We start from the raw sequence: 12409 nt of genomic DNA on the forward strand, positions 1-12409 counted from the left end.
CGTGACCATACTGCCTCGGGACATACCCCTATATGATATTCTTGAATTAACCTTAGGAAAAGCTGGAAAAATAAACTTGAAACATGCCAGTAGGAATATCTTAGTTACCAAAAGGTATCCAAGATACTGAAGAGTTATTGTAAAAATATGGGAGAAAACATCTACCCCACAGTAAAGAAGGGGAAGGTGCCCTTCTTTGTTTCATCCACCAAGTGGTTCCTGGAAAAGGAAAAATATCTAATGGTTCATTGTCCTCATGAGATGGCTCCCAAAGTGCAGGGAAGGCAACGGTGTAGGGCCCAAATACCAGTTTAGACTCAAGGCCAATTCTTTTATCATAGCTCTTCCAAGCAAAACACACCAAATGATACACTGCAAATTAAGCCTTTAACAAGCTCTCAAATTTGAGGTACAGCAAAAAAAAAAAAAAATAGGGAGCATGGCAGTGATTAGATAAGCTAATACTGTGAACAAGTAAATCAACACTGTGACCAACAACTGTCAAACAGATAATAATTATCTGTTCCTTCTATAACATACTGTGGTCAAATCTGTTATCTCAAACCCTTCAAGCCTGACACTGGGTGCCAAAACAGGGCTGTTGTGATTCAACCTCACCCAGCTGCTCCCTCAATCCTCTGCAGCAGGGGACACAATCAGAAGGGCAAAAGTGAGAACATTTGTGGTTCCAGATAAAGACAGTTTAATATGTATAAAAACCAAAACAAAACCAGGAAAGAGAAATTATGCAAAAACCCTTAAATTGCTTGCCAGCAGCTGACCAATCCCCAGCCACTCCCTGAGCAAGTGCTGCTCTGGCCAACTTTCTCAGCAGTTTCTATTGCTGCACATGACACCTACATGGTACAAGACATCCCTGTGGTCAGCTGGAATCTGATGTCCTGAGTACCTTCCCAGCTCCTTGTGCAGCCCCAGCCTGCTCCCTGGTGGAGTGAGAGGCAGAAAAGGCCTTGACACTATGCAAGCTCTGCTCAGCAACAGCTGAAACATCCTTGAGTTATCAACACTGTTTGCAGCACAAATCCAAAACACAGCTCCATACCAGCTACTGTGAAGAAAACTAATAAAAAACCTGCAGGGAGCCCAAGTCTTTATAAATAAATTAACCTACATTGGATAATTCATTTACGTGCTACAGAAGTAACAACAGAGAAGGGAAGCTGGTACAGAAGGAATTATTCAGGAGGGAAGTGCCCACATTTATTACTATAAATTATTAAGCTTAAACAGTAGAAGGTGTGTTCCCTCATAGAAATGCATCACAAAAGATTAAGTCTACAGACACATCATTTATGTGTTAATCATTAATGACTTAAGCCTGTGTAAACCTACAACAATGTCAACTACAGTTTGCTGTTTTTCATAGGCCAAGGTCCAGCAAAACAGTTACACATGTATTTAGATGTTATGTGTGTGTTTATATCTATATATATACACACACGCACATATACATATTCACTTCTGAATACCTGCTACATTTATAGGTTAGTTGTCAGATGCATCTTCACCCAAGTGAGGTTTCAGTACAAAAGGGAAACTGTCAGTTCTGTTCCCAAGGCAAAGTGGAAAAAGTCAGAAAAAATGAAGCAATTAAAAGAAGCCATAGTGATATACACAACAGCTCTTAATACATGGATACAGAAGTTTTCCCGAGTGGCAAAACAGCTTTACAGGATATATTCTATATTCTCCCAATAATCAAATACCTTTTGAGGTAGGTGTTCCTACATCCATTTCCACAGACAAACAAAAGTATGAAGCATTTAGGGCAGAGGAGAAGAAAATGCCTCTTACAGCATTGTGAGTTCACTGTCTAGAAGTGTATGATTTTTTCCTCTTTAAGAAAAAGAATTTTAAACAATGAGAAATTTTGTTTCAGAAACATAGATAAAGCAGAGTATATCCAGCATTTCACTGCCAAGATGAGCTGCTTTAGAAAATCTTTTCATGACTAATGGCCACATATGTGTTTCATGCTATGCCACAGAAAAATGACAGCAAACCTCTTGTCATAAGGAAACGATGATTTCTACTGTCATGTGATGAAAAGTTTTGAAGACTTCCTAATATTAACTGTTCTGGCAAATAATAACCTGAGTTACAGGAACATGGTAGTAGAGCCAAATGTAAGGGACTCGAAACTGATGTCTCAACTAATAATTTAATTGCCTTTATTGACAAGGAGTAAGAAATAAGACCTGTAAGTATCTGCATATCATATACAGGATGCAAAAAGCCTTTTTTTTTTTAAATCAAGCTTTCATTTTTCTTAAATGTCAGGGGTGAATCTAAAACAAAAAAACACAGCACGCAGTGAGAAAAGTAACTACCTTTTTTCTTTTAATATAGATGTAGTACAGAATGTTTAATTACAGCAGGACAGTGCTTCCAGTTAAATAAAATTAAAAACCTTTATTTTCCCCAAATATAAAATTACTAAATTAATGTCTTAAAAGAATAAGAATATGGAAAAAAGCTTTAAATTATACCACCATTTACCACAGTAACCATGATTACCAATTACATACTCCATTGCTTTGGCAAAAAAGGTTTTTCTTTTAATAACTGCATATAAACCTAACATAGCAAAGACTGTATACATCTTTATATTGCACTTATTTATATACAGGGATAAATGAACTGTAAAGTCTGCATATACTTGGAATGGGCAAATTTTCAAAATAAACTGAAAGCAGAATGGTAAGAGCTGTTATGAATATTAAAAAATGCTTAGAAATGTAATACATTTATATACAGACTGTATGGATCATATTAACAAATAATATGTACATAACAATTTACTACTATTGATATTTTAGTATAACTCAGTGTTCATTAATGCAGACCTTTGGTTGTATTTAGTTGTTTAGTAAGATCTAAGCTTGCATACCTCCAAAATGCAACAAGGTATAAAATAAAGCACAACAATTTGCCAAATGGTACAAAAACTACTATTGTCAGTTCCATTAAACCCCAAAAACTAGTGTCTCTGTCTAGCCCCAAAATAGTTCTTGTACTTGGAATCTCTATGTGCCATACACAAAAAGAACACCTGAATGTTATATATCTGCAAAATTACATCCCACAACACTTTTTTTGTAATGTGCAATTCATTTTAATAATACTTTCTAATGAAAAACAGAAGCTAACGTCAACTTCATAATTTTCCTACACGCACTTCTGCAATGACATTGTGAACACTTTTAAATTTTACCAGCAAGATTAAAAAATATATATGTGTGCCTCCCTTACTCTAAAAGACTATTACCAGTAACTGCTATTTGCTAAGTGTGCTCAGACATCTGTATGCACTACGCAGTTTGCATGTGCCCAACATTTAGCTTCAAGGTCATCCTGAGTTTGCACACAATGAAGCAAATCCACAAACTTCAAAAGAAACAAACATACTTTCCTTTACAAAACAATCATGCAACTGAAGAAGAACTGGGCATCCCGTGAACTGTTGTGCTTGTCGGAGTTCCACTGATGGCATTGAAAATGTGTAGTGAGTTGGGCATGACACTGGCCTTTTCTTCCACCGGAGTAATCTTAAAATAAAAGACATATATTTACCAAAATGTTTCAAAATGGCACAGGCAGGTCTAAAACAGATAACCACTTTCTTGATGTGCTGCTTATCAACTCAACCTCCCAGTATTTTTCTGCCTAAAACTTTTTGGAAATGGTTACTCTTTTCAGCCATCTTCTTCCAGATTTAGGAGAAGTTACTTCTCCAATATCAATTCTTCTAACTGAAATATTACACTGTACTCTGCAGAGGGTACTTGGACAGTTTCTATCATTCCTCCTGTTAACTTTCAAAAGGAATTTCATAGTGACAAGGTCACTTTTTGCCCTTTTTTGGTTTTCATTCTTTGACTCTATAGAGGTATGATTTGAGCATTTCTTATAAAAAGCTATCAAAACACAAAAAGATTTTATTCCTAACAGCTATAAACAAATTGATGCTAAAATTAGAAGTACCATAAAAAAAGGAATTATATAAATATTAGACAAACTAATAGAACAGAAGTAGAGAAAACTAATTACCATCCCATCTGATCATATTGGCAAGCAGCAGAGGAGAAAAAAAAAATCTGTTAAGATTCTTTATGCATTTTTATAACAAATTTTTTGCAGTTGTTAAAACCTTGCAGTGTTACATTACAGCTAATAGTTTGTTCAGTGATGCAGAACTTTTTCTCAAAACAGCAATAGGCAGATACATAAAGGAGACATTTAAAAAGATTTAAGTGAAGACCTTCATGTTTCTATGCCTTCAGGGCAATTATCAGTCTAATTGGAAAAAAACGCAAACAACTAAAGCAAAACAAAGCAAAACCACCAATAAAATATTTATTGGTGGCATATTTAAATTATCTAATTACATTTGTATAAGAACACAGTGATAGGCTTATAGTACATATTACTGCAGTCAGTTCTGTACTTTCATGTTCTGTTCACAGTGTCTTATGGATATCAGTTGTTTGTCTAAATGTTAAACCAAGAGAAAAAGGGGCAATGTGATTTACTCCTGAAGTTTCAGGACATGCTTTTTCTTATCACCAAACTTTGGAAACTCACATACATCAGCATTTTTTAAACATCTATATCTTGCACTGAGTTCCAAGTACTTTTTCTTGTGTACAGATTTTCATTATATTCTTTTACTTTTTCCTGTACCAGGGGAATACTGATCTTGCATTTTCCATTAAATTCTTTGACCAAAACACTTGTCTCTCCTTTCCAAAGGGGTATTCTGTATTGCTGTCTAATCCCCTCATGTACCTCCTTCATCTCAATCAGCTTTCCAATCAGTTATCCTCCATTCCAAATCCTCCTCTGCTTATCAATAAATCACATTGAAATATAGTCAAACTGTCCCACTTCTGTTAGCTAAGCAAACTCTTTTTCTGTTCCACAAATCTTTCAAAACTATTTTCTTCTACTTTTGTTTCTTATTAAAAAACCAAATCCAACTACTTAATTCTGGAAAAATGGTATCACTTTCTATAAACTTTGGTTCACAGTGTTCTCTATTGATGGTAGTTAAACAGTTGTGTCATAAGCTCTTCTCTGTGACAGGATATCAAACTTGGCGAAGGAAAATAAAGCCGATGTGCTTCATCATGATTATATCATATCACAGAGCTACTCAGAACACAGTACCTGAGAACCACATTGGAAAATAATGGAAAGCAAGAAAACATGTGAAGTGAACTTTAGATAAGTGGCCCATTTTTGAATAGAAAAAAGTTGCCATATAAAAGTTTTGGGTACCATCTAAGCAAAAGTAGAATAAAGGCAAATTTCTCTTTAGAATTATAAACCACACTGTGGTCCTGGAAAAGGGTTATAAAAGTAACAGTGGATGAAAGAAAAGGGGGCTGAAGTGATGAATATGATGAATAAAAATGTCAAAAAGGCAGGGATTGAGCACTGAACTTCAGCTCTTCCTGTCCTCCTAGAAATAATATCTTTGCCTTTGAGACATTTCTACCATAGAACCCAGATACAAAGGTTGAGTGGTACATCTCACTCCACGAAAGTTCTGATTTTCCTTCCCCTTTATTTCTAGCTTGTCAGTATTGGACTTCCCTCAAAAAAATGTATTGGAATACCTCTTGAAAGATATTTAACTCTTTGTTACAAAAGCAATTATTTATACCTCCAAAATTGAAGAAGAAAGGGCTAAGCTTGCAGATCATATATATTAATTTAATTACATTTGTTTTATCTTTATTGTAGTCTTCCTTGCCTACAAAAAAAACAGGCTTGCGCCAAGGAATACACAAGCAAAAAAAATGAAGGTCCACAATTTCATGAGAGGCTTATACTCCGATAGAAAGAAAAAAAAGAAACAATCCTTTAGTGTTAAGTATTATATACATTTCCCCTACTCTTTTCACATTATAGTAACATTCTGAATGATAGTATGTATAACTTAATTTCAGCACATACTTGTTCATGCATTATTTCAGAAAGCTCTTTTGCCATTTCTCTGTAGTTGGCCTTCATTTCTTCTTGATATTCCAACTGATCTTCCTTTATCAGTCGTTCATTTACACCCAGAGCATGCCCACAGGCTTCAACAAATTGCCTGATTTAGAGAAAATAAGAAAGTTCTCAAACAGAAATCCAAAAGATTGGTTTAAAATGTCAGCTTAAAGTATGTTTTTACTGAACCAGAACACTTTAAAAGTTATAAGTTTCAAAAAGAATTGTTATAAGTCTTGGAAAAAAGATCCATTTTTTTCTTCCCTCTCCTCCATCCCCAAGAAATCCCAAATCTTCCATGCCATACCTAAAAACTTCTTTTAGGAGCTTTACTTTATTATCTGGATATCTTTTGGTGTTAGTGTCATCTAAGAAAGCTCTTGCATATGCTAATGGACCAGCATTGACCTAAAAAGAACAAGAATTAAAAAATAGTCAGATATCTGACATACTGTCTTAGCAATAATGGGTGCTACAGGTGCCTATTGGATTTGATATTCTTATGAGAATACATAGATTTTAAAAAAGCTGGAATTAGAAGAGAACTGCTAGAGTTGGAGCATTAAAGCAGGAGAGGTCTCTCCAGTGCTATAAACCTGTCCTGGCACAAAGAAACCACTTCAATGATGTGGCAGAGTAACTGCGGATATTGCCAATCTGTTATCTCTGTTATGCAATTAGGCTGGGAAAAGGAGCTAACCTATTACTGTTTGGTGTGTGTATCTGTTGAAAACAGATTTCCAAGCTGAGAATTCTGCAAAAATCTGCAGAAGTTTTATTGTGCTCTTAGGGCAGCTACATGAGAAGTGGTTTCAGTGACTTATGACTCATCCTTATTATTCCTTCATATTATTAAAATGAGCCTCTCCCTTCTCATCCCATAATACTAGCTTGACAACTTACTGATTCTGGAACCTTGGTTTGTTTTTTTTTCCCTTTTCTGCTGAATGAGACAGCTGGTCATCTCAAGATGACTGTGTTAACAGTTCCTTCGTTTCCAATCAGTTTAAAATAATAGAGTAGCACATATGTCACTGCACTTTTTGAAGATCCTTTCCATACTGACTTGTACATCCTACACCTGCTTCAGGTACCCTGTTTTGGTGAATCTGATGGCTTCTTTATACTTTCCAGGTCCTGCCTGCTTTAGGCAAAAAGGCATGCACAATGAGATTTTCTATGGTTATCTTCTTCCTATGTATTATCACTCACTCTTGATCTCCATAGGATTCTTACAAAAATATGCTAGACCTACTGTAGGCAGACCTACAGCTGGGCAAAATATGCTAATTTATCTTCAGGTTCATCTATTATTTCTAGCAGTTTCAGCTTTACACCAAAATCTGGTGGGGCTTGGAATACAATATATTCCAGAGATGAATCTTAATTATTTTGTGTAACTGTCTCTGATTAGTTGTTTATATTAAATACTTTTATTTCTTTTCCTATTCAAGAAATAACTGCAGACAGTGAGCATATTTCTAATTTAGGACACTCTTAAACATGCAGAATAGAAATCAACTATAAAATGCTACTTATATAAGTTTTCAAGGACAGAAGCAAATAAAGCTACATGGCAAAGGTCTTACCTGAACACTGACACTTCCCTGTAGCTTCAGCTGCAATTTGATCATATCTACTTCAGCTGAAGAGCAAAGCTGTCTAAGCTCTGCAACTTTTTTACTCATTTCATCAATGGCTACTTCAATGGGATTTAAATCAGTGTGGTGCTGGTACATCACTGGAATGCGTTTCTTCACGTATGGAAAACAGTGTATGGCTGTGGACGGAAACAAGTTTAACTTAGTCAGGAAAAGATTTTTTTAATAAGGTGTGCTTTGAGAGAATCTCATGCTAAAATCTCATTTTGATGTAATTAGCTGCCCAATTTAATAACTTATATAATTAGAAATACTACAAAATGGACCGGGAAGCAAGACACTGAAATGTAAATGTGCACACTGTTACATGAATTACAGCAAAGAAAGATCACTGTCATTACTGCTACTAATTACCACCAAGAAATAAACTACTGGAACTTAATTTATATGAGAACTCTGAAAATAATTGCTTAACATTCCCAAATCTCAAGGAAAAGAAGAATCCCAAAGTAGCAAAACTGTGTTTGCTATTTCCTCACAAGTACTGGCTATGGGCAGCTACAAAGTTACTTTTTATTATAAAGTCACTTTATTATGATAAAGTCACTTATTTGTTTTTACAACTATATTAATACAGAAACTTGTACTTAACAGAGACAAAACTCAAAATAGTCTTCTTCTAAGAAAAAGGAAAGCCAGGTTCCAGATTCAGAATTCTGGAAGCTTAAGGAAAAGGAGATAATAATTTTGAGGATTCTCCACTGAAGAAATCAATCTGAAAAACCTAGTTGTGGCCAAAAATATGAAAAGGATTTTAGCTGATAGCTATAAAGAACTTAGTTAGGTGAAATGAAAAAACCCATATAGAACAAAATTAGACCATTTGAACTAATGCTTCCAGTCACAGCATTCCATTCCATCAGTACCTGTCAAAATAGTCCGTCGCTTACACTGTTCTTCTACTCCTCCTTGTCTTTTACCACCTTGAGTGAAAGGCATCTCAAACATGAAGCGACGAATGTTGTGAGTCCTTTCAAAATCTGTTTTTCTTTCCTGCAGCTCCTTTTCTTCAAAGTATGGAATTACATGTGTAACTTGAATATATGCATATTTTGAATCTAAATCCTTAGGATTTACCTTAAAAACAGGAAAAAAAATAAAATAGCAACATTGTGAATTAAGTGGATCTAACAGTAGTCAAACAACTTCCAGAAATTAAATTTGGTCTCTTAACCTCTAAGTTATTGAAAACATGGGAAACGTGCATGCTTTCACAAAGGTTTCCTATATTCAGTTTTTAACTACTAGGAATAAAGACAGTCAGATGCGTTACAGCACGTTGTGGATTTTTTTTTTGTTTGTTTTGGTTCGTTTGGTTTTTGGAGGGTTTTAACTGGTCATGATCATGAAATCCAGTCCTTTCATCAAGTCCTCCTCTTGTTTTAAAGTTCATATATTGAAATGCCCACCATTGCTGCACTTTAAGGCCAAAATGCACAGAAATTTTTGAATCAAGGATTCAAAAGGATCCTTTATCAAGGAACAAAAAGAGCCATGAAATCATACTAAGAGGAAAGCACCATAAAGTCTAAGGCTGAGATGTGGAAAATGGAAGAACTTCCAAGGAATGAATGTGCATGAATGGACAAGAAATATGGCTAAAGTTAACACAGAATATGATCTTAATCCAAATTTGTTCTAAGATCCAATTATTGTTTTGAGAGGTAACACTACAGAAATTAAGCTTTTTGGTTGTTCTAAACGGCATATTAGTAGGAGATAATATTCCTCTCATGCCTTTCCAACAGTAGAGCTTTTAGATGCAAAAATAGTAGAGCTTTCAGATGAAAATCATTAACAGACAGTGATCCCACAGTATTTCACGTAAACTAGTGAAAGCCATGTATTAGAATTTTTTAGAGAGAATAAAGATCATACTTTGCCAGAATCCTGAATCATTTTGACATTCTCGGCTCCAAATTTGTCAGAGTAGAGTTTTTGGAGTCTTTGGGAAATTTCTGAAAGAGGTGTGAGTTTAGGCTCTTTATAGATATATTCCTTCCCATCTTCATCCTCAAAGAAACCCTGTAAAAAATAAAGTAATCAAAATCTTGGGGAATAAAACATGTAAGGAAATTACTAAGATAGACATAATGTGTGGGGTTCAAAGGAAATATAAACATTTAACATCAGTATTCAAGCAAACATAAATAGACAGAAATTAAAATCTAAGTAAAAGGGTTTTCTAAGAGAATAAAAAACAACAGAAAAATGTAATTCTTTACTACAACATGAGTGAAAGATAATGGAAACACAGAGTTTAAATTTTAAAAGTTTGTAGCAATTCTATGGTGTGCCAAGCCTTTGAGATAAGTTTCCTTCACTTTTACTTAAAAGTGAACTTGCAGCACTGTTTCACTCGCCAAAATTGGTAGTCTTGCCCAACAAGACAATCTGATTCACAAGTGACTACTTTGGCAAAAGTTTATATAAAAATAATCTGAAAATTTTCCTTAGGTAGTTATAAAAATTTAATTCCACAAGATGAAATATAATTATGCAAAGATCTTAATTTTATGATTTACTATTGGTATATACTTCTTTATTTTATTACACATACCATTGTTTTTAAAACCACAACTAAATGCACAATACATGGAAAGTGAAACAGTTCATTGGTTTAAAACAACAAGCCATGTTGAGTTCATGTTTGAAACCAGAAAATAAATATTTTTGTCATAAACGAAACAGACAAAATAGAAAAGCACAACATATCATGTATAAACACAGGCTAGATTGACAAAAATACCCACACCAAACTACGGTGAAATGCAGTAGTTTGTACTGCATTGCTTGCTTTGTAAGCAGTCACTGTAATTACCTCAACATCTGTCTCACTGTCTGTAAACTGGTATTGCTATAAAGTCATAAAAGACAACAGAATACATGTAAAATTATACTGCTCAGAGTATTTTACAATTCTCCATGCTCAGCTGGACATTTAAGCAACTGGGCTATGCATGTAGAGAGTTTATTACTCGATACCGTATGCGTGATACCATAGGGATACAGAGGCATTCTAGACATGTACCAGAGGATGTGAAGCTGCCCAATACACAGCCAGAACTTTGGTTTGAAGCATGCAATACTGATGCATAGAAAAGAGTGATCTGTTCTCTAAATGGAGCTTGATGTTACTTTTTGACTTGCAATGGCTATTAATGCATACCAATCTAAGAAGCAGCCTTGCAAACCACACCGTAGCACTACAGACATTATGTCAATGCATTGCTATAACTGACATTACAGAAAACTTACCGCTGCCTTAAGGTAGTAAATAAAAGAAGAAAAAAAGAAAAAAAAGGCAAAAAAATTTACTGAGGAAAATTATAAGAATTTTACTGGATAAATGTTTTAAAAATAAATTACTGATGGTGTTTCTTTATTTCATACAGAACACATTCTGTGTGCTTGTAATGTCACAGCATCAATATAGATGATGGAGTAAACCTTGTAAAATAAATTCCAGTTTTTCTTACTGCATAGAGCACACCAGTGAAGGTAACACTCACTTGTCCAAAGAATGCTACCCTGAAATAAGTTCCCAGCAGCCTCTTGCCTGTATGCATAACTTCTGTAACTTTACTATACGCTCGATGAAGGGTGTCATATAAGTGAGCAAGCCTCTAAAAGTGAAAGAAAACAATAATGAGGGAGAAGAACAAAGCACAATTGTCCTATCTTAAAATATGTATTTCCTATCTTAATATTTCCTATCCTAAATTATTTTCTTGCAGTCAGTAACAACTGAAAACATTCTTTTATTGAATGGTAGTATTAGGTTTAGCATTTGTATCAGGATGGCAATATGTAAGACTGATTTTTAGTTTTTTATATTTAAAGAAAAAAAATTAATTATTTAAAATTAAAACAAACATTTCAACACATTCAAATTTCAGTTACAATTTTAACTCTTATTATGTGATGTCCAATGTGTCAGGCAGTTAGACTTGAAAAATTGGGATTTTTTTCTTGCTCAAATTTACTTTTGATGAATTAAGTACCTCAAAATCTCTCCGTTTTTCATAAATGGGAATTATAAGTTTATATATGTCAGCGATGAGTTCATAGCGTTCTGCCTTCCAGAGTCCATCAGCACACTGCTCCAACAATTCCATCAGCACATCCTAGATTTGGATACACATTTGAAAGTGTAAAACAATTCAGTACTCATCGAAAGCACAGCAAATAATTATACCAAAATTCTTCCCAGTGAAAACGAAAATCTTGCCTCAAAACAGAATTAGGTACACTTTGTAATTTAAGTTATTGTGGCAATCAAAAATTGGTAAAAGGAAACAAAACAAGACAGAATGGTCTGAGTATACACACATACTCTTTGTATTTACAAACAGCGTGTTTTTTTAGATAGTCTTGAAACTTCTTTGGACCCTCTTCTATCACTCTTGCATCACAGTGTTGAAGCAAGAAGCTGGAAAAAACTCCTTTGATGCTTAGAAGTTACTCTATTCCACCGCCTTCTTCCCTTTGGTAGAAGACTAAGTCAGCTTAAAGACATCACTAAGAAAATCAATTCTTAACACTGTGAGCACAGACTAAAAAGTAGTAGCCTTATCCACGTGCTGCAACAGAACTTAAAACATTTCCTCCTTTCCCCCAGTCATTATGGGGCTGTGCAGACTCCCCACTGTCAGCAGCCAAGTGGTGACAAGTGACAGACCAGTGTCACTGCTGCACCACGAGGGCTGTCCACAACACTGGTTTATGAC

General features: G+C 34.8%; 1 protein-coding gene across 8 annotated transcripts in view; it reads right to left on the bottom strand.

Annotated features, from left to right (window-relative positions):
* Positions 1–2335: 2335 nt before the first annotated feature.
* The window catches only part of DOCK9 (dedicator of cytokinesis 9), a 111298-nt gene continuing 101224 nt past the window's right edge, over positions 2336–12409 (bottom strand). For 7 of the 8 annotated variants that reach the window (XM_021530274.3, XM_021530276.3, XM_021530273.3 and 4 more), the window contains exons 46-53: positions 11684–11806; positions 11192–11305; positions 9558–9704; positions 8546–8756; positions 7608–7798; positions 6326–6426; positions 5983–6121; positions 2336–3569 (exon numbers count right to left, since the gene is read on the bottom strand). In XM_021530274.3, coding sequence (XP_021385949.1) covers positions 3447–3569; positions 5983–6121; positions 6326–6426; positions 7608–7798; positions 8546–8756; positions 9558–9704; positions 11192–11305; positions 11684–11806 — 1149 coding nt within the window. In that variant the 3' untranslated portion in view covers positions 2336–3446. Of the gene's footprint in view, positions 3570–5982; positions 6122–6325; positions 6427–7607; positions 7799–8545; positions 8757–9557; positions 9705–10500; positions 10537–11191; positions 11306–11683; positions 11807–12409 lie in introns of all 8 variants that reach the window. The other variant, XM_077781496.1, reaches the window with a different exon arrangement.

This window comes from Lonchura striata, chromosome 2, assembly GCF_046129695.1.
Source record: "Lonchura striata isolate bLonStr1 chromosome 2, bLonStr1.mat, whole genome shotgun sequence".
Lineage (NCBI taxonomy): Eukaryota > Metazoa > Chordata > Aves > Passeriformes > Estrildidae > Lonchura > Lonchura striata.